The sequence below is a fragment of the Fistularia commersonii genome, chromosome 22 (assembly GCF_037954325.1).
Source record: "Fistularia commersonii isolate RoL2024-O1a breed Wild chromosome 22, RoL_Fcom_v1.0, whole genome shotgun sequence".
Taxonomy (NCBI): Eukaryota; Metazoa; Chordata; class Actinopteri; order Syngnathiformes; family Fistulariidae; genus Fistularia; species Fistularia commersonii.
In genome coordinates, this window is record NC_141305.1 from 2,242,010 (window position 1) to 2,268,132 (window position 26,123).

The following is a 26,123-nucleotide window of genomic DNA, read 5'->3' on the forward strand; positions in this document are numbered from 1 at the left end:
ATTCCTCCTCTCCTGTATCCTATAAGAAGTAGGTTTAATTTCATGCTAGCCAACCTCCTCTCCGCGCTGCAGGGAGGACCCACTCAATGACCAACGGCTGCCTGAAATCCCCGGTCTCCAACGGCAGCTTCAGCTTCGACGGCCACATGCGCAGCGACGGCCAGGTGTACCACACCGTGCACAAGGACTCGGGCCTCTACAAAGACTTGCTCCACAAAATCCACCTCGGCCGAATGGACGACAGCGAGCGCGGCGCCTCGAACGCCGGCCCGCCCGACAACAACTACCGCTTGCTGCGGCGCAACAACAGCTACACCTGCTACACGGCGGCGATATGCGGGATGCCCGTGCAGCCGCTGATGCGCACGGAGTCCCGCGACGACAGCGAAAAGCTGGTCGGCGAGGGAGGCGGCAGGAGCAACAGCGTGTCCTACTCCAAAAAGCGGGTGCGCTACGACAGCTACTCGTCGTACTGCAACGCCGTCGCCGAGGCGGAGATCGAGGCCGAGGAAGGCGGCGTGGAGATGAAGCTAGCCACGGAGCTGGAAGGGGTGGAGGAGGAAGGGGCGCCGGCGCCGGTGCCTCTGGACGACATGGCCGAGGAGGATCACGAGGAGAAGGACAAGTCGGAGGTCTTCCTGCTTTTCCACTTCCTGCAGATCCTCACCGCCTGTTTCGGCTCCTTCGCTCACGGAGGCAACGACGTCAGGTGATCCGGGCGGGAATGATATCTCAGTAGGATCCAATTCAAATCCAGATTTTTTTTGTTCCATTTGAATTCCTAAATAATAACAACAATGACAATATTATTATTTTTATGATTAGTATTATTGTTATTTACAATTTTGTATTATTGTTATTATTTTTTATTTTCAATTTTGTAATATTGTCATTATTATTATTATTATTGTTATTATTATTTACAATTTTGTATTATTTTTATTGATTATATTATTATTATTATTCATTGTCGTTATTGATTATAATATTATTATTATTATGATGATCCAAATCAAATCCAAATTTTTTGTATAATTCTAATTCCTAAATAACAACAACAACAATATTATTAGTTTTATGATTATTATTATTGTTATTTTCGAATTTGTATTATTGTTATTGATTATATCATTGTTATTATTCATTGTTGTTATTGATTATATTATTATTATTATTATTGTTATTATTAATATGATCCAAATCAAATCCAAATTTTTTTGATTCCATTCTACTTCCAATATCTTTTTCATTTTAAAGTGAATACGCATGAAGTGAACATCTTTAATGACCCTTCACTTTGGTCATACATTTTTTTTCTGGTTGTGTTTGCAAGATACACCCAACTTGTCATTCCACCTGTAGTCAAGCCCAAAGTGAGATTAGATTCAGCTTTATTGTCATTACAAATATACAAGTAGACAGTGAAGAAATGCAGTTAAGCATATAAACAGAAGTGCAAAAAGAAGCAGCAGGTGCCGATATAATAAATAAATCAAGAGTACGTACATGGCATATTATGCCAATAATTTCCATGTGATTTTCCGACGGGGTGCGATGAACTTATTCTACAGATGAACTATGGACTTCATTTACAAGTAGAAAAGTTCAGATGACCATGCTTTACAAAAATACAGCTGAAATAGACTGTAGATAGCCCACTCAGCCAGGTGCAGTTGTTTTTCTTTCACTTTTGTTATATGCTTTTTAAAAAGACAAACACACACCTGACTTTTACCCACGTTTAGGCTAGTTACATATTATCTCACCAGTGCGATATAACATAGATCATCTACTAATTAGCCTTATTATTTCGAGTTTATTTTCCGAATTGGCTGGAAAGTAACTCCGTCATCTCTTCTCTCACTCCGGCAGCAACGCCATCGGCCCCCTGGTGGCGCTGTGGATGATCTACGACCAGGGCGGCGTGATGCAGGACGCCGCCACGCCCATTTGGCTGCTGTTTTACGGCGGTATAGGTATCTGTGCCGGCCTGTGGGTGTGGGGCCGCCGCGTCATCCAGACCATGGGGAAGGACCTGACCCCCATCACCCCCTCCAGGTGAGAGGCCGCCGGTGCGGAGAAGCGGGAAGATGTCTGTCCGTCTGTCCGTTACCAGATAGAAACGAGGAATCGGCGAACATTTAAATGTGCCTGATTTTTTTCAGCGACCTCCCGCCTCCCGAAGCCTTTAGATCAGTGGTTCTTAACCTTGTTGGAGGTACTGAACCCCACCTGTTTTACATGCGCGTTCACCGAACCCTTCTTTATTGGATGGAGGATCGTTTCGTGGATGGGTACAAAGAACAGGCAGAGTAGCCTTTTCATGGAATCTGGCTCCCTTCACCTTGAATCCAGCAAGCGCTATGTTCTTGTAGTTCCCATCTCCATGCAGCTGAAGGAAGCCTTCCTTTAGTTTTGCCGGTGCCGGACTACAATTGCTCATCTTGTCTTTGCAAATCATGCCGTTAGGACATCGATTCCAATCACGTTCCGTCATACATGTGAATCCGTATTGTACGTGTTCTTCCGACCGCTTTCTTCTTTTGCCCGACATAATTAGTATGAAGGGATTAAAATATTAAGAAAGAAATCACATGACGTACCATCACGACAGTCACAAGTTACTACAACCGAGCGCGCCAAAATCCCCGCAGCACGGATAGGCCGAGCTATGTAGCGTGATCACCTGCGGCCAGTGATGTCATCACCAATGTGTGTCTTGACCTCCGCCGAACCCCTGAGACTGACCCGCCGAACCCCTGGGGTTCCATCGAACCCAGGTTAAGAACCACTGCTTTAGATGCTGATAAAACACCCTCCCAATTCCACCGCTCTGACGGTAAGCGCAAACACATACACACGCTATAAAACACCGTCATTTGTCAAAATAACACAACATAATTAGCGCTCGGGCGCTTCTTTTTTATCTTTGTCAGGCCCGGCGTGGCGCTCCGTGTACATTTCCCGGAACTGTGGAGCAAAGTTTGATTTAGTTTTCATTTCAAGAAGCGGAGAGAAGAATCCATTCATTATTCATTTGCCAATCATCCTCATGCAGTCCTGCTTGAAGTTCTCTCACTGTAGCGGCCCCGCAGAATAGAAAATAAAGCACAATATTCTTTTTAGTCCTCCACTTTTAGGCTTCTTACATAATAATTATGCTCAACTTGCATTTTTTTTTTTGTTTGTTTCTTGAACAAAACACACAAAGCCCACAGGCACACTTAGTCTTGCATCCGACGACACGCGTCCTCGGCCAATAACCTCCTCTTCTGTCCTCGAGATCGGTGTGTCCACTGCAGTGCTCTCCCTTCCCTGACAGTGTGTCTGTGTGTGTGTGTGTGTGTGTGTGTGTGTGCCGGATTTGTGAATGGCGTAAACTTGAGAAAGCCAGGCTTTGTGCCTGCGGGTCACTATGCGAGTTTACATGCAGGTACATCAAGTTCAATGCACATTTTTGTATGTGTGTGTGTGTGTGTGTGTGTGTGTGTGCCTTGCAGGATCTTTATCACACAGGGTGACAGGAGGTTTTTTTTGCCATTGTGGACCGAGAGCAGTCCTGCAGGAGGGGTGGAGGGGGTGGCAGAGCCTCAGTGGGAACCCTGGCTTCTCCTCTCCAACCGCGAGGAGAGACGCCAGCCTGACTCGCTCGCTCGCACTTCCCTTTTTTTTTTTTTTTTCCCCCCCTTCTGTCCTCTTCTTTTTCTTGCATATCCCTTCATGTCCTCGCCAGTAAATCTTTTGTCTTTTGTAGTTAACCCTTCTTTTTTTTTTTTCCACCCTGTTTTCTAAGCCTCTCGCTTCTAAATCTTTTTTTTTTTTTTTTTCTCTCTTCCGTCTAGTCCCCTCGTTCGTTCTCACGGTCAGTCCGTCTAATTATTTTCCTCTCTTTCTTCATTTCCCCTCTTCCTTTGGCACGTCTGCCTCTTGTGTGCCGTCTTTTCTTTCCTTAAGCTGCCCTCTTTCCAACACCAGCGCCAGCCTTTTTGCCAGAGCTCAAAGACAAATTTGCTCTGGTTCGCTCCTGCTAAGGCTCTTTCCTCCAGCGTCTGTTTCCGTGCATCACTCCCGACAAAGACGTCTGCGTGGGAGCAAAGACGGGACTGTGTTTGTGCGGCGCCGTGTCCTCGGTGGCCTGACATGTGTACGCCAGGCACTGCGAACTTAAAAACCGTGATGGATGTCAACAGCATATTTGAGGCCCAAATGTGGATTTTCATCATTCTGTCAGGCTCCTGCTGGGATGCCGCAGCCGCAGATCCAACTGGACTCGCAAAGCTTTTGTCCTAAGACGCGCAAAAATTGCTCCCGAAGCGCCGCAGGAATGGTCCAACTTTCCAGCGCTGTTTGCTTATCAGCACAGTTTCATAGTTTATTTATCCTTCTAACTACCAGAGCTGTGTATAAACAGCCCAACGACACCACGGTGTAGAACAGAGAGCTCCCAAAGTCCTTATCTGTGTCGGCTTGGTGACAAAATAATCTCGAGAAAGAGCCTCCACGTTTCCCTGCGCTCGTCCTCGCTTGTCTGACAGCCCCGTGCTTCACCTGCATCGCGTTTCTGATCGCTGTTGCCACAGTTACAAGCAGATCAGTGTGTGTGTGTGTGTGTGTGTGTGTGTGTGTGTGTGTCGGTTGAGCCCGGTGCCCTCGCTCCTCTGCTGGGCCTCATTAGGACCCATAAGTTTTACCCAGAAGTGAAGAAGGTCAGACTCAACCGCTCCCAAATGCCACCTTCGCGAAACCCTGAGCATCACACACTTTGTCTATTTAACACGTGCGCGGCCACGAGAAGGGTTGAGTTTCAGCAGCTTGTTTGCAAAACCTGGCCAAAACTGTCAGTTTCGAACGTGAGAAACACAGATCCTGTTAAAATATTTTGTTCTGAAAAAAAGCAGCATCTGAGTGGTTCAGTAGTCAAGGATGTTAAGTGTTTACTGACATACGCACTTATCTAGCTGTCCGTCGCAAAGTTGCATTGGTGCCAAAAAAACAAACAAAACAATAAAAAGTAAGAATATTTTTGCTGCAAGATGTAAACAGTGCAAGGAAATGTCAACATTGTAAGCAGGATGTGCAAAGAATATGGAGTTTTAAACCCATGCAGGCTGTTCGGTGTGAGACTCCGCCACGTCGTCCTGCGTTTAATCCCAGGCAGCTCGGAGGTTGGAGTCGCAGTCCAGACTGCGCCGCTGTGAAAGTGACTCATTTTTAAATGCATCCGGATTGGGAGGCATCCTTCATGCTAACAAAACAACACCCTGACTTCAGCTTCTGTGCTGCTACACAGACTGCAGCACAATTCATCAACTTGTTGTTTCGTCTCCAGCTGTCTGCCTTTCTCGTGAGAGGCAGGAAGGGCAGCTCCAGTACCCATTGCTTTATTTCCCGCCATCTCCGCTGTAAAAATTAACCCTGCGTTATTTTAAAAAGTGACGTGTCCTCCACTTTGAAACAGCGAACTCGCTGTACATTCATTTTGGCACCTTAACACTTGGAGGTTGAAGTCTAGTTTTTTGAGAGCAACCGTCTGGTTTCATGCCTAGATTTGTGAGCAACAGCATGGTTTTATAGCTAGAAAGAGTCCTATAGATGCAGTGTTTGCCTTTAAGAATGCTGAGATGTACCCAGAAGATCAGGGGGAGCTACTTTGAGCCTCTGTAGATCTAGAAAAACCATATGACAGGGTGCTGAGAGAGGAACTACTGTATGAGGAAGACTGGAGCGATGGAGAAGTATGTCAGACTGGTGCAGGACATGTATGCCCGCTGTGATACAGCGGTGCGGTATGCTGTAGGTGACACAGACGTTCAAGGTCGAGGTGGACATCAGGGGTCAGGCCCTGATGAGGATGGATAGAATCAGGAATGAACCACACATGTTAGAAAGGCCAGGCTGAGATGGTTTGGTTGTGTACAGAAGAGGGATAGTGAATATGTCGGTAGAAGGATGCTGAGATTGGAACTGCCAGGCAGGAGGCCTCGAGGAAGACCAAAGAGAAGATTTATGGATGCAGTGAAAGAGGACATGAAGTTAGTTAGTGTGAGAGAAGAGGATACAGAGAAAAGGGTTAGATGGAGGAGGTGGACTCGCTGTGGCCCCTGTGGGGAAAAGCCGAAAGTAAAAGAAGTAATCTTATCGTTTCCAAGAAACCAACCTGTTTTATCTGCTCGGGCTGCAAGTTAGACTGAAAACGCTGACATTAATGTACTAGCGGTTAGTACAAGGAACGGGTTCTGCTCTTTATGGCAGCACAGTTCTGCACCGCAGAACCACAGAAGCACCCACCCTGGGCAAAGCAGCCATCTGTTTCCCCACGAGCTTCCCGAGCTCTGAGGAACCACGACCTCCAACAGCTTCCCGAACGTCGGTGGTCCTATTTCGGTGGAATAGTCAAATAGGAGTTCTTAGCGCTGCCTGACAGAATATTACAGAGGGAGCAGCAGTCACTGGGTATGAAATTGTCATCGCTGTTGAAAGAGATAATAGCTCATTAAATCAAAGCACACACACACACACACACACACAAACACACACATGTTGCCTTGTGGATGTTTAGAAAAACAGGAATACTGCATACTGTATCTCCTCGTCTTGTAGCGGTCGTACGACATTGGAGTGACTCATTCGGTATCAGGGTGCAAGTGGGATTGGTTGCACACAAAGTGTATTACTGACACACACACACACACACACTTTTCTGTATTGTGTGGAAAAGCGTTGAATAGCCAGTGTGTGTGTGTGTGTGTGTCATGCATCATTTGTGGAGCTTGCTATTGTTTGCCATGCTGTGTTTCTTGTGTTTGCTGGAATATGGTCACACGATGCCATCAGCAGCACATCCGGAGCATTACAATGAAGAATGTCTCTTTGCTCCCCCCTTCCTCCCCCCCCTCCTCCACAGTGGATTCACTATTGAACTGGCGTCCGCGCTCACAGTCGTGTTGGCTTCCAATATCGGAATCCCTGTCAGTACCACACACTGCAAGGTATGACTGAGTGGCCCTCGCGTCCGGCCACTCGACCACCCCCGGGTATCTCCAGGGGACGGGGAGCTCGCGCTGCCGCCCAGGGGGCCAAAATCACACGGCTTGTTTTTGGTGCTGATTTGTTTTTTGGATTTTATCCCTGTCATCTTTTTTTTTTTTTTTTTCAGCAAGACAGGGTACGGCATCTTTTTTTTTTTTTTTTTTTTTTTGCATGTTTATAACGATGCCTTTATGAAATCCATCAAACGGGTCACGGCGAGGGCAAGGCTCATGTTTGCGTATATATTGCAATTGGGGTTTTCTCATTTCGGAAACGATTACAGTAAATCACGACTATGGACGAGCAAATTAGAAAAAGTACTAATTGATAATAAGTCCCACCCCCCATAGTATTCTTTATGCTAATCGAGCAGCGGCGGCATCACGCATTCTCTTAAAGGAGTCCGTGAAAACCGTCAGTAGTCCTATTTATTTGCAGATTCAAATAAAAAGATTAAACATTAAAAACATTATTTGCACAGCAGCATGACATCAACCAAGAGTTATGTAGCATTCGGTTGTTACCCGAGGGAGGAAATCACCCACCCGCTAAACAATAATTTATGTTTTATCTCTCATTGTGGCGATAATAATGATTATAATGACGAGCTAAATCTCTCCCTTTGAAAACGCCACCTCCCTCCGTACCTTCTGTTAGAACTGACAGCGCAGGATTAGCCGGCGGCTTTTTTTTTTTTTTCGGGAGGGCTTTTTCCGAGGATAAATTTCTAAGTGGTGTTCGGGGGGGATGAGCGATTCAATAAAAAAAAAAAACCAAGAAAGACGTGATTTGGCCCGTGAAGGCAGCAGCGTGCAGCCTCTCTCCCCGGAGCTTTGCAGGAACGACGGATCCAGGAGACAAGATAACGTGGTCCTCCTCCTCCTCCTCCTCCTCCTTCCCATCAAACACGATGTCTCGTCCTCTGTTTCATTCCCACCGATTCTCTTCCATTTTGCCCTGTCGGCACTGGCATGGTTTGGTGTGTGGGTCCTCCCCTCCCCTCCCCTCCCCTCCCCTTCCCTTCCCTTCCCTTCCCTTCCCCGCCACCGTCCCGCTCCCGCCTCACCTGTCACAACTTGTATTCCACTTTTTTTTTTACCCTCTCCCTTTTCTCCATCTTTCTCTGTGTCTCTCCACTCATCTGTCTTCACAGCGGATTTTGCATTGAAGTAATGAGTGCGCTAACAGTGCTTGTTGCGTCAAATGTGGGCATCCCAATAAGCTCCACCCACTGCAAGGTATTGGAGTCGTTGGTAGTGAAGCTGCGCTTTTTCTTTCTTTTTCTTTTCTTTTTTTTTTTTTTTTAAATTTCCGAGCTTTTCCGGAGCTCCACTTCATCGCTTCACCTCTAGCTGTCAGTTGCCAAATCAGATCTCAACTCCGGAGTTGCAAGTTTTGATCGCTCGTGCCGTTTTCCTTCGAAAGAAAAAGTGGAAGTGTAGAAAATCAGGGGGGGGAAACTGATAAGAATATATTGCGTTTTAATCCGCGGAATATGTGTGGAGGAATCTGTTCTATCTTACTATCATTTCTGACTGATAATAATGGCAAAAATATAGAAAAAAATATATAATTCACCTTTTTTTTTTTTCTTTTTTTTTTATCAGTAGTTAGATAAATACTGCAGCGGCGGAGACAGATATCCCAGAACTCGGGAACTAAAATGAACAACCACGTCGTGGACGATTGACTCGCTCATCAAGTCTGATAAAAGATCAAATCGCATTTCCAGAGATAGTCATTAAGAACTCTTTATATTTTCAATCGCTGCGCTTTTTTTTTTTTTTTTTTTTTTTTGAAAGATAAATTAGACTCTGACAAATTAAACTACCTTCCACTATGAGAGCTGTATCAGTAGAAATCAGGGGTCACGCGTTAAAGCCGTTCCCCTTCCTAAACTCCGACCATCCACTCGAAGGGAAACCGCACGAGACCGAAAAACTGGAATTTAATATCTGATCATTAATTGTCAAAAACATCAGCGTCGCCACCCATCGCTCTCCTTTTCTATCCTCCAAATACCCTGGTTTCCTCCCTTAAACCCGTTACCATCAACTGCAATGCTAAAATCTAAATCCACTGACGTTTAAGGGTGTGTGTGTGTGTGTGTGTGTTTAATCGATGCAGTGATTTGAAGGTTTTCTGTCCAGAGAGGCTGCAGACGTTGTTGGATGAACCTCAAATATGGATACACTTGCTAAAACATTTTAGGCTGTTTGGAATCTCCAAAATATACATGTTAAAAATGTTCACGGAAAGAATCCAGCAGCGTCTGCTCGCGTCTCTCAGATGGAAGTGTGTTGGTGTGCAGCCTCGAGTCGCACCGTGGTGTGATTTTGTGCAGCGACTTTTTTTTTTTTTTCCTCCTCCGACGGGCGGGAGGAACAACTCAGACGCTCCAGAGGTCACGCAAAGTTCAGCTTGGTTGCTGCTAGCCTGAAATACCTCAAGTTGCTAAATGCGAGGTTCAGATGATCTCCAAGACAGACATAATCTGATAATCTGCGGTTCTCCAACCCGTCAGCTAAATGTAGATTTGTATCTGGGTGATTGATAGCGAGCCCAGAGGGAATTTATGCATTTCCACCCAGTCGCTGCACATGTTGGTCACGTGATCTCGAGGCTGCGACTTCCAACCCACCGACGTGTTGGATATAATTGGTTTGTTTGTTTGTTTTCCCCTGATTTTGATTTTTTTTTTTTTTTTTTTAATTATCACTTTCCTCCCCCTCCTTGGATGCAAGGTAAGTAAATACCGCCGGGGTGGAAGTTTAAAACGAGCAGGCGAGAAAACACCAATTAAAGAGGTGTGAACACGTATTTTGTAAAAATTGACCCCATTATGTAATGCGCCCCTTTTTTTAAAACACAAGTCACACCAAATCAAGCAGAACATGCATATTCATACAGACACGTCACACTTTGGATTATTTTCAGTAAAATAAACTGGAGCTGACAGAAAAACCTGCTAGGAGGCATGAAGAAATTGTGTTTGATAATTTTGCAAACAGAAACAGTTTATGATGAAGATAATAGAAGACAACGTTAACCAATGTAAAAAGAAATAACATCGCGTAATAAATCAGCCGCACTGTTTTGTGAATAATTTCAAACAAAATTCAGGCTGTTTTCATTTTTTTTTTTTTTTTTTTTTTTTAAACTATTACATTAAGTCAAGTCCGATTTTATTTATTCAGCAGCAAAACCAAGCCCAGATGTCGAATGACGCTAAAAGCAACACGCTAATAGCTGGAATGATACAAGGGTAGCTTGAATATTAGCCCGGGGGAGAAGATAGGAGGTTCCTGTCATGCAAGGATGAAGACACACGAGTGCAAACGGAAGACGAGGAGCAGGAAGAAGGAGAGGACGCCATCATTACACATTTACGTCGCACATAATTCCATTTCCATGCTATTGTTACCTGATGGGTCGTGTTCAGTCAGACTTTTGACTCGGGGTGTCGCACCTGCTGACCTTAGACTTCCACACGCTCTTCTTAACTCGGTGATGCCTTTCAATCCGCTTGCTCAAACCTAACACCGACATTAGCGGACCCCAGAGGAGTCTCAGTCCGGATCCAGGCCTTCCCTTTTGCAAAGTTAATCTCTCGCCGTTCCAGCGGGACGTTTAAATCCTCGCGGCAAACTTGACACGCCGCGATAGTTTCCAGCTAGCTGTTAAGTAGCTCACGCCGGAAGCGCTGACTTAATGACGTCAACAAAAGTGACGGAGGGAAAGCCTGATCCGCCTGAAGCTCCTCAGAACGACGTGATGTTCCGTGCCGCCACTGATTGTCCCCCCCGCCGTTCTCCAGGTGGGCTCGGTCGTGGCCGTGGGCTGGATCCGCTCCAGGAAGGCGGTGGACTGGCGTCTCTTCAGGAACATCTTCCTGGCCTGGTTCGTCACGGTGCCGGTGGCCGGCCTCTTCAGCGCCGCCGTCATGGCCCTGTTCGTCTACGGCATCCTGCCCTTTGTGTGAGGCGGCTCGGTGCGGTGGGAGAATCGGAGGGAAGGTGGGAGAGAGAGAGAAAGAGAGGGAAGGTCAAAACGATCGCTTGAAGGTTCGGGTGCAGGTAAAGGAAAACCGAGAAAAAGGGAAGGGGGACGAGGAAGCCGCAGAGCTTTACCGAGGGACTTGGTTGTACTCTGGTGGTGAAGAGGGTTGGTTCACCCGCTGCCTGGCTCCGCAGGCAATAATAACAACAACAACAACAACAACAAAAAAAAAATACAATTTTCTGATCCCCCCTTTTTTTTTTTTTTTTTTTTTTTTAAAACCCGCATTCGGTCGCTCTCCAAACTATTCGACCCGCTCGACCGCGAGCTTCGGCTCGACTTTAAACGTCGAAACAGGGAAACCGCCCGCGCTAAAAAAACAAGCGACACCCTCCCGGGGGTCAGTCGCTATTCCCAAAAAAAAAAAAAAAAAAAAAAAAAAAACACCCCAAAAAAGTACCTGTACATATATCTAATATTTCATTCAGTAGGATTAACTGTTATCGCGGCTTGCTTAAGAGAAAGAAAAAAAAAAAAGTGCATGTGGTTAACCAACCCGTCCATCATCTCATTTCTTCCATCCTCGCCAGGTGCAACTGGGGCCAAAGGAAAGAGAAAGAGAGAAAGAAAGAAAGAAAGAAAGAAAGCGAGAGAGAGAGAGAGAGGAAGGGTAGGCCGCCACTCTTTTTATTTCCCACCTGATACCATAGAAACCTGATTTTGGTAAAGAGTTGATTTTTGTCCAGAGCTCTTGTATGTTTGTATGGATCTCATATTTTTAAATGATGTATTATACTGTAATTTGTACTGTAAATACTGTCCTCGGAGTGTCGGGGGGAGGGAAAAAGAGGGGGGGGGTCATCTATTTTTTTTTTTTCTTTTTTTTTTTTTTTTTTTAATGTCGTCGAGGCGGTGGGGGGGGGGAGACGGGGGTCTGCACCTTTTCATGTTTTTTTCGTCCCCGTTGGGATTCAAGCGAACACACCGGCAGGCCGCTGTTTTCCTCAGAGGTCGTCGGGATTTAATTGACTGGAAAATGGCGTTTCGATTGGACGCGGATATAATCTCAAAAAAGGAGCGGGTTGTTTTTTTTTTGGGGGGGGGGGGGGATAATCCCGCTAATTTCATCACATCTGCCAGCTTCGACTGTTTTTATTACACGGAAAACGCCCTCCTTCTTGAGAGAAGCGTTTCCAGGCGGTCTGCAGGTGGCTCCCACGCCGGCCCAACATGCCAAAGTAAAAAAAAAAGAAAAAAAAACAACAAAAAAAACCTGTCGCCATAGCAACATGCCAATTTTTCATTCACTGAGAGAAAAAAAAATGCAGTTATTCACCGTGTAAAAGTCTTACTGACTTTTTCCTCGGGTGGGGCGGCGGTGGGGAGGGGGTTCCCGCAGCCGGAACCGAAACACGACGCTATCGGCGTGAATTACCTTCCAGCCAATCGGAAACCCCCGCCCGCCACCAACGCCACCCTGGATATTTCGGACCTCATCTTTCGCGGCCTGTTCTGGTCTCGCCGTGTCATATCGAACCCCAAAAAATCAGCGTTCCAGGGTGCAGAGGTGAAGGGCTGAGCCCGGCCTGGACGTGGAAATGTGGAAATATCATAGGACTTGGGATGTTTGCGTTCTTAATGATATCGGGGGGGGGATTCTGATCATCACCAGCTTTTTAACAAGGTCACCTGACCTGTAGATGAACAAAGTCTAAGCTTTTTTTTTTTTTTTTTTTTTTGGTTTGAACAAACTGGATGCCTGGTGTTGAAAGATTTTTTTTTTTTTTTTTTTTTTTTTGGTTCTTGTGGTGTGTTTTCACAATTTCTCTTTATTTTATTTTATTTTTTTCTTCTTCTCATGAACAAATCTATGCTTCAGTAGCCACTTGCCTTGTAACATTGTGTTTTTATTTCGTGCAGAAACGGTAAATAACTAAGTACTGTGGTGTTTACATTGTAACCATATTGTAGAGTATCGGAGAAAAAAAAAAAAAAACGTTGCCTAACGATGCCAATGACAGAGGAAACATTAACAAATTTAAAAGTGTGTGTTGGGAGAGACGAGGAATGACCAGGAGTGTGTGTGTGTGTGTGTGTGTGTGTGTGTGTGTGTGTGTGTGGGGAGGAAGACGAGGAGCGAGCGTGCGAGTGATGACTTCAGTTTCTTAGCGTAGCAGCGGCGTCGACCACGACCCCTTCCCTCCCGTCACTTTACACGTTGACACGGCGTGAACGGGTCGCCATGGGAGCGACCCGGAGAGCTTCATCCAGACGATATATATATTTTTCTACCATATCCTAGTTTTAACCTGGGCGGGCGTCCGGACACGCCGGGGGAGGCCTGGCGTGGGCCGCGCTCCTCCCGACATATCGATTGCCGTGTCGGTCACCATTATATCAGATTTTTTTTTATTTTATTTTTTTTTTATAAACTTCCGTTTTTTTTTTTTTTGGGGGGGTTGGGGGGGGGATTTCAGATGAAAAATGCTTTGTAATTTTGTTTCCCTACCGCTTTAATCGTGGGTTATCGGGGGCGTCTCCCTGGAAAAAGGTCAAATCCGACCGGTAAACTTGTCTAAGGCCTTCAGATGGAAACTTAGAAAGCGGTTACTTGAGGACTTCAAGTTTCCCCTCCGGGGCAGGCGACCAATCCGAGCTCATACTTCCCAAATCCCGCGCGTGTGTTTGGTGGCGAGGTGCGCTCGCACTTTTTGGTGTGTGATCGTCACCTTCTCCGCTTTGAGATTGGCGTTTATTTATTTTTTTTTTGCAGTTTTCCGGAGATTTTTCGCATGATGCAACTCTTACCCGAGCCCTAGTTTGGCCATTCCCCGTCCGGTTTTAACCCAAAACTGCGGTTTTATCCGTGGAAGCTGTTGCAGAGAATGCGGCGCGTTAGTGGACCGCGGGAAGTAACTGGACAGTAGAATCGGGCCGCGAGCGGCGGCCGTTTCCGCCGTCCGTGCTCATTTCCCCCTCCGTCCCTCCCGGCCCAAAGTTAACTGCCCCGCTGTCATTATTTTTATTTTTATTTTTCTATTTCCACGCATTCTCAGTCCTGATAGGCCAAACGGGATGCACTGCTCAAGATGAGGAACGGAAAGTGACAGTCGCCCCTCTGGTGGCAACATGTGACTGACAATAAGTTTGACAAAAATGGGTTTAAATGCATGTAAATTGAATTTGATTAACCCTCGTGCGATCTTAACATTGTGTTTACTCCCCTTGTCCTACAGGTCAAAAATGACCCATAAGACAATCTCTGTACCCTAGTGGTGTACAGCCCACATGGAAACATAAACAAAAAAAAAGTATCACCTTTTCTAATTATGGGGTCTCTTTACGAAAAGTCATGAAATTTCAAGTTGGAAAAAAAATAGTTCAAGGTGTTTTTTCGACAGCTTAACATGGTCGTGGGTCACTTTTGAGCCGCAAGACAACACAAGGGTTAAATGACTTAATTACAGATTTGACTGAAGATATGCATTAGCAACCGTGTAATGCACATGTCCTGCCACTAGGGGGCGCCGTTGAGCACCTTCCTCTCCCCGTAGAGGGACAGCGTTTTTCGACCGGCGTGTCAACCGATCGTGAAAAAAAATCAGTTCAATCTAAATTGCCATCTAGGGAGTCGCTGTTTGATAGCATTTTATTCAAAAGAAATAGACGCCAGAGAATCAAAACGTGCCATTTTCTTCTCCCTGAATGTGCAATACGAGCTGTTACTCTGTAGCTCCGCCCACCCCGAGGTGTGTGTTAGCGCCCCCCTGCCGCCCGAGCGCGGAACGGCCTCGCCGAGGCGGAGGGGGGGCATCGGGTCGGATCTTCATCCGGACGTGCTCCTCGGCTGGCCTGCAGGCTTCTCGCGGCTTTGTGTTGTCTTCTTCCTGTTAACTGCTCTTTAACTGTCGGGTCCTTTAAATAAAAAAAAAAAACAAACAAAAAAACAACGTAGGAACAAAAGAAATAGACGAAGAAACCGTAGCCTGCTTCTACACACACACACAAAAAAAAAAAAAAGATCTTAAAGCTCTTCTGATTTGCATATATTGTACTGTAATGTTTTATTTAAGATTTTAGTGAAAAACAAATGTCTGCATTTAAAGTAAATTATGGGAATTAAAATTACAAAGAATACCTGCATCTCACCGGCTGCTGTGTCTTATTTCCAAAGGATTCGCGTGAACAAAGCGAAACAGTACTTCTTCTCTGACGCGTCAGAATGTACATTTATTACAACCTTTGCAAATCCCTTTATTTATCACGTGTTCTTTGCTTCCGAGGAGCTTCTCTCTCTCCGCGCACGTGTTCTCCCCAGTGCTTCAGCTGCTCGGCTAACGGTTTCTAACAGCAACCAGGACTCTGTGAATCTTCCAAGTCCTTTCAGGCTGCAGTTATTCCGGGTTTTGAACCCAGATAATAAGTCACTGACTCTGCACTTCGGGTTCCCGGCACCGCGGCCGCTTTAATTTTGCAGAGTTGCTCCAGTAACGCTGGGAAAATGCCGGCTTTTTTCCCGGCGGCGCGCAGCGAGTGACACCGTCGGGCCAGACGGGATAATGGTTTCCATTTCTCCTCGGTTGAACCAGTAACATGATTGGAAACCGCCGGCTCCGCGGCGAGTCTGAGACCCAGACGTCTCTCTTGTCTTTCGTTCTTTCTCAGGGGGATTTTGGAAACTTGACCCCAAAGATCACCCGATGAGCGTGCAACCGAAAAAATTTTGGACACCGGAGCCCGAAAGTGTTGGGGTGAAAAAAAAAAAAAACACAGTATTTTCCTTCTTTACAAATCCTTGTGTTTGGGGGGGGAAGCCGAGGTTCGTTTGCTCTTTTTGCTTCAGTTCCAGATACTAAAACGACCATAGACGTTTCACGCGGGGACGTCTGGAGGTTGTTCCGAAGCAGCTCGGGGTCTGCAGACGGACTCCATCACCTATTATTCAAAACGCGTGGTTGCACCACCTGACATGAAAAGTCACGGACTTTTTCAGGAATTACAATGTAAGACTTTCGTACACTCGATAAGCACTGCACTCTGGGTCGCCGCAATATTTACTCTTTCACACATCTGGACAATTTAGGGTCTCCAGTGAACGTCCTGGGTGAACATGGAGAACAGGAATCCCACCAGGGACCTTCTCGCTGCGCCGCCCACATTTAGAATTAAGTGTAAGACTTCACATTTTCAATAACGCACAAACCGATATCCAGATCCGCTTGTGTAGAAATCATTTTCTCAAAGCGATAAAACACAAATTCACAGATGAATTTGACGGATGACTTTTATACCTTTTTTTTTTTGTTTGTTCAGATTTTATTTGGATATTATGACAGTTAATTTTTTTTTTTTTTATTATTTTGACCACAAAAGAATGTAGTGACAACGGTCGTCTGAACGTCTGTTCACGGTGAAACCCTCAGCGGCGGCTGTGAGATACAGATGACAATGTGGACACTTGAACGTGCCGTGATTGCTTTACATCCACTCGAGAAGCAGGGAAATCACAACGTCGGGGAGAGAAAGAGAAGTGGCTGAAAGCGCCGACAAAGTAAGTGGATTTGTTCTGTCTTTTACCGTCGCGGGTTTAAGTGTTTTATAAAAGCCTTCCCAGCTGGTCATGTCAGAATAACCTGGCAAAGAGACAAATTTCTTTCGATTTCAACCCCGATATATGAGATTCGATCTCGCCAAAAAATCCAATTTGTCTGATGTGTTTGCGACAGCGCCGGGCGAGACGCTAATTGGGACCTCCGGTGTAGCGTGACGCTCCGGCGTCTCCGAGCAAGACGGACGTCAAACCGGCCAATTGGGAGTTTAACCAGATCTTGCCTGCCGCCGTCGGGCCTGGAATAGCGTCCTCTCTGATGCCACCGAGTGCATCTGATGACAGAACCAGCTGGGACTACCTTGCAGGACTGATTTTAAAAAAACAAAAACAAAAAATAAACAAAACAGCAGGATTGGGTTCGATCATTTCCATTCAAAACATTTTATTGTCCCCCCCCACCCCCCCCCAAATTTAAAGATTCACCCTGTCATTTTGGCCCTGTTTTCAGGTCCAAAACACACATTGCACTTCTTCGGGTATCGTTGGAGGCACACCGAGATCTTTTTTTTTTTTTTGGGGGGACCGAGAGAAAGTAATGGATTCCAGTCCTTGTTTCGCTTCGTATGAGGGGGAGTTTCCAAAAGTCTCATCCGGTCGTCCAAAAAGTGAGGGGGGGGTTGATGACCGTGAGAGAACAGGGTTGTTCCCTCCAGGTCATAAAAGGCCCAAAAACGGTCAACGCTGAAGATCCCACCAATCTCCGTTCTGTTTCTCCGTGATAAGAGCATCTGTAGTGTACGCCGACGGACAGCGGATATGCCATTCAGAACCAAAGTGCCCACAGTCGATATAAAGCAAGGTCACATGACCCAAAACAGGAGATGTCACACAAGGGGAGAGTAAGGGGGGGGGGGGGGTTGGAGCTGGCGGTGAATGGAACTGAGCGTGGCCATCAAGACGGTGTGTGTGTGTGTGTGTGTGTGTGTGTGTGTGTGTGTGTGTGTGTGTGTGTGTGTGTGTGTGTGTGTGTGTGTGTGTGTGTGTGTGTGTGTGTGTGTGTGTGTGTGTGTGTGTGTGTGTGTGTGTGTGTGTGTTTTGGGGCGTGGGAACGTCACTGGTGTAGCCCGGCCCCCTTCCAAAGTTACTCAGGTGTCGAAGGAAAGGCTTCCCTGCCGGTGACTGTGCAGTTAAAAATGGGCACGTGGTGTTTTTTTTTTTGTTTTTTTTTTTTTTTTGAAGTTCATGCTTTCGGTGGTGGAGAACCGTCCCGTCTTGAATTCATCTCTATAAATACACAGCAGCGACGGCGCCGGGGGTCCCTGTCCGCCTCCTCCCCTCCCCCGGGGCGAGTGTGTGACGTCTGTTCAAAACTACGCTCTGCTCGTCCGCTAAGAGGAAACACCGGTTACGTGGAATTGATTATCGACTTTCATATAATTTGTTTTTTTTTTCTCTATATAATATATAGATATTTGTCTCTCGCGCACCAGGCTCGCTCGCTCGCTCGCTTTCACATTCTCTCGTCTCACTACTTTTATTCAATGTACACCATGTTGTGAACGGGGGAGGAGGGAGGGAGGAGGGAGGGGGCGAGAGCTGAAATGACAAATCACTGAGAGGAGAAAAAAAACAAAAAAAAAAAACCAAAAGCCAAAAAGAACTGCGGTCTCTGTCGTCGTCCGTTGGCGTTGGGCCGGACGCTGCAGTCGGCCAGATATGACGGTGGCGTGGGGTCGGGAGGGGGAGGGACGGGGGGCCGTGTCATCAAAGGGACGGCGCCGGGGGCTCTTTCTTCGTCGGTGCTGTTTTAGTCACGGTTTTCGTCGTCTTAGTGGCCGGGGCCGTCTCCTTGAGATTGAGGTTCTCCAGCGCCACGTCCAAGGTCATGACCTCTACACAGCCCATGGCCTCGAAGTCAGCGAAATTCCGCATCAGGCCGTGACAGTCATCCTCGTCTTCCGAGGAGGAGGCGGAGGCGTCGGCGTCGGGCAGCAACGTGGACAGCAGCAGCTCCGTCACGAACAGACTCCGGTCGGCCCACTGGGCCTCGCACACCTGCCGCTCTGCCTCCGACAGCCGCGGTTCGCTCAGCCTGCGGGGGAAGGATTCCGCGGTGAGGCCGAGGAGGCGACGGCGAGGACGGCGAGGACGGCCGAAGCGGCGGGCCGTACCTGCTGAGTAGAAACTGGGAGCTGTGAGCGGCGTGCTGCGTGTTCGCCTCGGCCGGGCCCGGGTTGGGCGCGGGGTTGGCGTTGTGGTTGGCGCTCTGGTTGGGGTTCGCCGCCGCCGAATTGGTGTTCAGGATGGCGTTGGCGCGGCCGCCGCCCCCCCGCGTGGCGTTCCTGGCCGTCTCCAGCTGCTGCCGAGCCGCCTGGGCCTGCTGGCGTTCCAGCTGGAGCTGCATCTGGAGCTGCTGGAGCTGCGAGGCGGACGGGCCCGAGCTGAGCTGGCCGCCGGCCGAGCGCCGAACCCCCGACAACTGGGATAAGAGCTCTGGAAAGGGGAGCCGGACGACAGACGCACAAGAAGAAAAAAAAAAAGTGAACTAAAAATGTAGTTTGATATTAGGAATCACAACAAGGTAGTGGGCGGAGCTCCGACTGACAATCGGGAACACGCGCCAGAGCCGACATCAGAATGTGACGCAGGAGGCGCGGCGTCTCCGCCGGGGTGAAAGCCAAGCAGACGGATCGAGGATCCGGCAGGAGCCGTCGGTCTCCGGAGGACGGAGCGAACACGAAAAGTCACGGACACCGAACTGAAAGGCCGACGTCCGCGGCGACGTTCGTTCCGCCCGCCCGACGTCCTCCCCGCGCCCCCGGCTGGGCGGCTCTACTCGGGACCGACCTGCTATGGGGTCCATGGCCTCTCGACTGTAGTTGGAGCTCTGCGAGGAGCTCTGGCTGGTGGAGAGCCCCCCGGTGGTGCTGCTGGTGAAGTGCATGTTTGACCTGCGGGCCCGCGGACCCCCGAGGCCGCGGCCGGGGTGGAACATCCTCCTCACGTGCCGCACCCCGCTCGACTCATCGTGATGGCGCCCGTTAAGGATCACATGACATGGAGCTCGCCGACGACCGGTCGCTTCTGTACCATCGGTTTACCGCGACCGCGTCTCGGCGGCTAATTCACTCGTTACGACTCGATCGTTCCGACTCGTTTCGCTTTCATTCCGACGGCAGGCCGGGGTCGAGTTCCCGCTGAGGTCTGCAGCCTAACCGTCACTCTGGAGGCCCCACGCTCGAGCATGAAGAGGTGACGCCTCGTGAGCGCTCACGCCGGCAGGCCGGGAACGGAGCAGACAGTCTCCCTGTCTGAGTTTAAGGTGTGTGTGTGTGTGTGTGTCTGTCTGGAAAGGATATCAAATCTCTGGGCGCTCTGTGTTCAAGTGTGAGATGAGCAGCGAAGTCGTCCGTCACGTGGTTGGGGTCGCCACCTGGCAGCGCCGCACATATCGGGCAAATCTGTCGGACGACGGCAGAGCAGAGGCGTCAGTGTCAGCCGGCCGTCCGGCACAAACACCAGAAATACAAACAGAGGAGGAGGAGGAGGAGGAGGTGACGTATGCAGAGCTCAGACCCGGAAGGGAGGTGGGACACAGCGGAGCATTAATTTTTGCACAAACACAAGCATGCATGTGATCCCGGGGAGCAAAGAAGTGACTTAGTTCAGTGTTTGTATTTGAGACGGCTGTGAAAACCGTCTGGCTCGTCTCGCGGGGTTTATTCGGTCGAGAGTGGAAAGCCAAACGTGTCCGGTTCGGTCTCAGACCCGAGTCAGAACCGCAGTTCCGCCACGGGTTGATTCCAGAACACCTCGGCGGGGCAGAGTGTGTTTGCGACGGGGTAAAACACAGTTTCCGCGGCCAAGGAGACGTTGGAACTGTCACAGCGGCCGCACTTGTTTTTGCAGCGGAGGATTCGTGGGAAGATATCGGCGATGTATCTCAGAGAGTTTAGTACCTCCGGAAACAACCGCATCTTCAAGCAAAACAGCACCTATGGTATTATGTTAATTATGTTTCATGCGAGTTGTGCGGTCGGAAAACAAAGCTCTCTTTGAGGCTGTCGAAACAAAGCCTATAAATAGTGCTGCGGTCCGTCTACCTGCCACCGCCGGCATTTCAGTTTATCCGCTGCGGATTCAGACGCTGACATCGAGTATTAGGCCGGACTTTGACATCGCCGGATGCGACAGCGCGTCAGGAGCAAACGCACAGCGGACGGCGGCGCCGCGTCGAAAGAAGACATTTCACCGGTCGGTACTTAGCGTGTCCGAGCCCAAAGACGCGGACGCGACGTCAACTATCCGGCGAGCGGACCGGCGCGGACCTACCACTTCTGTCGAGGTCTCTGTGTGCTCTGCGGCCACGTGCTCCTGCAGGGAAATCTCCGTGTAGCCCATCCTGCCGCAGTAGGGACACGTGAAGGCCTGGGGCTGCTCCACCGAGAAGGCTTCGCCGCCGTAATACAGGTCTGGAGGGGGACCAAAGTCGACACATTCGGCGTCACAATCTTTTCTCAAACACGCAGGTGCGTCTGTGTGGAGGAGGGACTCCTCGGAACATCCGTCTCCGCGCTTCCGTCGCCCGATTCGACCGTCGCCAGTTTCCGAAAGCCTTGTGGAAAAAGAAGGGTGGTGAAGAGAGCCTGCGAATCCAAGTTGTGATACGTCCATCCGGAGAGATCAACTCAAGTTGGCGAGATCCGCTTTCATCGAGCACGTCTTGGCGCAGACACATTATTAAGAAACAATTCTAGCGGCGATAAATCAAAACGGCGACCCCTGACCGTCTTGGCAGCGACGGAGAAATGCCGACACGTCACCTCACAGCCACCAGAGATGAACATAAACCAACTGACTGGGATCTTAATACAATATGGAACTCTAGAAGCTACAGATAAGTTACAGCACAAACATCAGTTGTCGCTTGACGACGACAAATCTGCAAGAGTGCACTTTCTCACACTCACACGTATGCAATCTTCAGTCCTTTTTTTAAAGTCAATTTTTGTGTCACCGAACAGAAAAGCATAAGCATTGAAACCCACAGTATTACTGTGGCTCTCCGTTTCAGAACACAACACAAAATGCAAGGGTGGGTAAGCTTTTTACACGGCCGATCGGCGGACTATTTAAACCGGGCGGTGTCGCGTCTTCTCAGAGGCTGCGGAGCCTGGCGGACACTCCCTTAAAGTCCCATCCGTCACTGCCGAGCCCGCTGGGAGGGGCATTCCTGTCCGAGGCCGAAGCGAAAGGCAGCAAAACAATATGTTAATAAAATGACGCCACCGGAGGATGGTGGAGGGTGGAGGGTGGAGGGTGGAGGCGGTGAGTCAGGACGTGCGGGAGAAAAAGTCAGATCCTTCCAGCGTACTTGCCACATCAACAAGTGTTTCGAGACGCAGCGCTTTCACTCAGCCTCTAATGACGTCAGATGTCGGGAGAGTGTCGGGGTCGGCCTCTCAGAAATAAGGACAGCGGCTACATCACTATTTCTGCTGGGCAGACGGGAGGCTCTGCCGTGACGGCGCACCGTCCGATTCAAAAACCAAAGCGAAGTTTGACGATGTGAACAGGGTCGGCGCGCGGCCCGGCCAAAACGGCGGATTAGAAACCAACAGATTTCGGCTTTGTAATTTCGTCATCTGAATTAGCGCTTGGGCCCGGCGTGGACCCCTCGACACCACCGCTGCTGATGGGAGCATCCACACTCCTGCTCCGCTGCCCCAGTACTCTGAGCTCACAACACTTTCCACCAGAATGCACGGACGTATTCGGTATCCTATTGCAAATGACGATGGGTGAAACTGAATGAAACAGACATTTGTGAGGCAAAGACCGTCAGACCAGCTGTTGTTTCAGCAAGGGGGGCGAGTTATGAGACATTTCAACCCATCAGTCTGAATTTGGAGGGACGGCGTGGCACGTCAAGGCTCTCACACAGGGGGCTGTTTGTTTTTTCCTCAGAACGATACCGGAGAAGAACGTCAAGGAAAGTCAGTCCGAGAATGAGGACAAGCAAATGTTGTGGTTTAAAAATTAAAAAACACCTTATGAGTAATTTACAACGTAGCCGGTCGTAGAGGCATTAAATACACTTCCATAACGATGTTGTAACCTTATTACGGTTGACACTCAAAACCTACTGATACATATCCAGTCTATTCATGATCGATCTCACAGTGTCAACAAAAGGCGAATATCGGCGCTACTTACCAAAATCAACTCGAGTCAGTATGCACTGCATGGGATGCTCTGTGGTGTGTCTGGTCGTGGTCGCGCCGCTCTCGTAGCACGATGCGCACAGATCGTAGTCGTAGCAAATTAGACATTTGTACCGTCGACCTCGGAAGTTGCCCTTCAAACACGCATCGCAGCTGACACCTTTGGAGGGAGGGAGGGAGATATACAGCGTGTTACATTCAAACGTCTCACTTTTGATCGTCCAGGCAAATTTTATTGACATGGCGCCGAGTCAAAACAGAGTTGTCTGATGGCACTTCCCGTGTAGACCTGGTGTGACGTGCACTCTTCAAGATCATCTACAGCAACCCGACATTCCCCATGAACACGCACTTGGCGACAGTGGCGAGGAAACCCTGCCTTTTACCCATGAAGAAACATCTGAGCTCAATGCGCTGCCTCGACCGGTTGAGGTAGAGAGAGCAAGAGAGGACAGAGCCAGAGAAAGCAAGAAGGTTGGGAGGCACTGAGGATCTCATACTAATGATAATATTAGTGAAGACAGTTGCATGCTTCTGGTGATGTTATAACATAATGGTTTCAATATTAATTAGAGATATGATAATGACAGACGTGTTATTAAAAGCCCGCTTTTCTTCTTTGGACCACCTGATCTGGGTCATTTGCAAATGACCGAGGTGAACGTTGCCGCAAATGACAGACGTTCTTGCCCGCTTTCTACAAAACAGTGACACTCCTTTGTGGGAATACCACTCCAGCCCTACAATCAGAGGTCTAAAAATAACCCCCCATCATCATTTCCCCCTGGATTTAAACAAGTGTCACCAGATTTGCATGTATTGGGAGACCAGTGCTGCTCCTCGGGAGCTCCTGTCCAGCAGCAGCAGCCGCTGCAGCAACAGCGGCAGCCACGCCATCTCCGACATTGACTATGTGTTTTCTTCTATTTAACAAATTAAATAATGTGCACAACTTAGCGAGTCGGGGGTTTGGAGGGGGTGGGGGTTCAAACATGCTCTTGACAGACTCGAACAGTCGTCCTGGGTATTGAATGACAGCAGGCAGCCTGAACTTCCCCTTCGCATCTCCATCCCTAGCTAGCTCAGCGTCAAGCCGATCCTGGACGGCCAGCCTTTTGACAAGTAGCCGGCGCGGCAGCGACTCCGCTGAGACGTCAGGGCGAGAAAACACGTCACGCCAGCGTCTTCTAGCTAAATCGCCTGAAAGTTTAAGTTTGTAGCCACAGGGACGTGGAAATAAAGAGGCCGCTCAGGCCTGACTAACCTTCGTTACAACCCCTGGCCGTGTAACGAATAAACCAGCTGCCGTTAGCCGCTTAGCATGCGAGCTAGTCGGCAGCCGCTAGCATAACTTTCAAGGCAATTCTGGGTCGAAAGCGCGGCGTTCGTCGGTGTAAACAAACGCGACGGCGGATTTCTATCCCGGCAAGGTTGGCCGCAAGGACGCGGTGGATGTCGGTGTGGCTTGTCGCGTAACTAGAATTCGCAGGCCAACTTTACACCGGGAAGGAGGCTAGAAAACTGGTGATCGCCTCATCCGCCCCCCCAACCCCGGCTCACCAACGTTAACATATATAACCTGGCGCCGGTTAGCTCTAAGCTAGCGACGGGGCGAGCAGACGTTGAGCAACGTTAGCTTCTTCCGCTTGTTTTGGGTCAACTAACAGCTAACCCTCGGGTGTCGTACGGCTGCGAAAAACGCTCGTCAACCGCGGGGAGCGTTAGATTAACCGCCATTCACGTTTTAGCGGTCGCCGTGACGCATTCCCGGCGAGCCTCCCCCCTCCTCCTCCCCGCTAACGTTAGCTAGGATGAGCCGCAAAATAAGACATTCCTGGCTAGCTCGGCTAACGTTAGCTAGCAGTTATCTTGTCAACGTTTTTTTTTTTTGGTCCTTTTTCCCGGAACGCCGTCGGTTCCGCGTTGAGGTGGGCCTTACCTTCATGACGGGACATCCTACGGGTACTAACGCAGCCCCTCGTTCGGGCTCCCTGGCTTGAAATAATAGGGTATTATGAGTGGAGAGAGGAGAAGCCGGGGCTGGCTGGCTGTCCCTGGCCTCTTCCCTCATGAAGGATCCGGTGCGCCCCCCGCTCCTCCGCCTCCTGCTGTGTCACCGTTCCAAGCGTAGACCGCCAGGCCACAAGGGGGCGCTGTTTCCCAACTTATCGACTTGTCCCCCCTTGTGGTAACACAGGACCTCCAAAGCAACACAAGTAGTTTACACTTTTTTTTTTTTTCTTTCTAGGCAGTCATTTTATTTACTGTTTGACTCTTTAATTCCTCTTCCTTCAGGCACAGGGAATATTCACATTTTTGTACTTTTTAAGACCTTAAAACACTTTATGGCCTGACTTTGACACTTAATAGTTTTATTTGTATTTCTTATTCTCCTTATACAATTTCCTACTATTATTTATTATTGTTATGTTTTATTTGAAACTCTGGCACAACAATTTTCTTCGGGATAAATAAAGTTATTCTTATTCTTATTTGGATGTATTGTGGTGTTTTACGCAGGGAAACACCTGGATGACGATAGCCGTTGGTCGGTCACAGCCACCCCACACAAGCCTGCAAAACAACTAACTGTTGCTGCTCAATTCCAAGTAAGAAAAAAAAAAAAACCCAGAATTAATTGCAACCCAAACCACACACGTATCATTCCCAGCGATCACACAGAAAACAATCAACATAACATCAACATAAACCCCGACATTCATGACTATTTTTGAGGAGGTGTAGGATTTTAAGTACCTGGGGTCAACTGTCCTGAGCGATGGAGATTGTGGAGAAGAAATGTGAAGAAACAGTCCAAACTGAGATGGTTTGGTCATGTACAGTGGAGGGATAGTGAATATATTGGTAAACAGATGCTGGAATTGGAGGTCTAGAAGAAGGCCAAAGAGAAGATTTATGGACGTAGTGAGATAGGATATGAAGGTAGTTGGTGTGAGAGAGGAGGACATGGAGAATAGGGTTAGATGGAGAAGGTGGATTCGCTGCGCACGGTTTCATAGCCAGAAAGAGTTCTATAGATGCAGTGTTTGCCTTAAAGAATGCTGGTAGAGATGTACCAAGATGGTCAGAGGGAGCAGCTTTGTGCTTCTGTATCTCTAGAAAAAGCATACGACAGGGTGCTGAGAGAGGACCTTCTGTATGAGGAAGTCTGGAGTGACAGAAGTATGTTAGACTGGTGCAGGACATGTATGCCAGCTGTGATATAAGTGGTGCGGTATGCTGGAGGTGACACAGACGTTCAAGGTCGAGGTGGACATCGAGGGTCAGCCCTGAGGTCCTTCTTGTTTGCAGTGGTGATG

The 26,123-nt window shown here is 48.4% G+C and overlaps 2 protein-coding genes and 1 long non-coding RNA gene across 4 annotated transcripts in view; 2 read left to right on the forward strand and 1 right to left on the reverse strand.

Moving 5' to 3' along the window:
* slc20a2 (solute carrier family 20 member 2) overlaps nt 1-12,300 on the forward strand; it is a 48,281-nt gene extending 35,981 nt beyond the window's left edge. The window contains exons 8-11 of one of the 2 annotated variants that reach the window (XM_086169984.1): nt 73-709; nt 1,873-2,058; nt 6,905-6,989; nt 10,847-12,300. In XM_086169984.1, coding sequence (XP_086026110.1) covers nt 73-709; nt 1,873-2,058; nt 6,905-6,989; nt 10,847-11,011 — 1,073 coding nt within the window. In that variant the 3' untranslated portion in view covers nt 11,012-12,300. Of the gene's footprint in view, nt 1-72; nt 710-1,872; nt 2,059-6,904; nt 6,990-8,182; nt 8,268-10,846 lie in introns of those variants that run through there. The other variant, XM_086169985.1, reaches the window with a different exon arrangement.
* A 3,611-nt stretch (nt 12,301-15,911) lies between these two features.
* LOC147221267 (uncharacterized) lies at nt 15,912-16,546 on the forward strand. Its single transcript, XR_015107887.1, has 3 exons — nt 15,912-16,031; nt 16,112-16,199; nt 16,402-16,546. It is a non-coding gene; the product is annotated as an uncharacterized LOC147221267 (long non-coding RNA).
* Nucleotides 16,547-17,784: 1,238 nt separating this feature from the next.
* Nucleotides 17,785-24,897, reverse strand: LOC147221268 (E3 ubiquitin-protein ligase KCMF1-like). Its single transcript, XM_086169988.1, has 7 exons — nt 24,743-24,897; nt 22,796-22,963; nt 20,912-21,051; nt 19,939-20,040; nt 19,427-19,607; nt 18,751-19,072; nt 17,785-18,671 (listed from the first exon to the last, which is right to left on the reverse strand). The coding sequence occupies exons 1-7, from the start codon at nt 24,756-24,758 to the stop codon at nt 18,344-18,346; spliced, it is 1,257 nt and encodes a 418-aa protein (XP_086026114.1). The 5' UTR covers nt 24,759-24,897; the 3' UTR covers nt 17,785-18,343.
* Between the last annotated feature and the right edge of the window lie 1,226 nt (nt 24,898-26,123).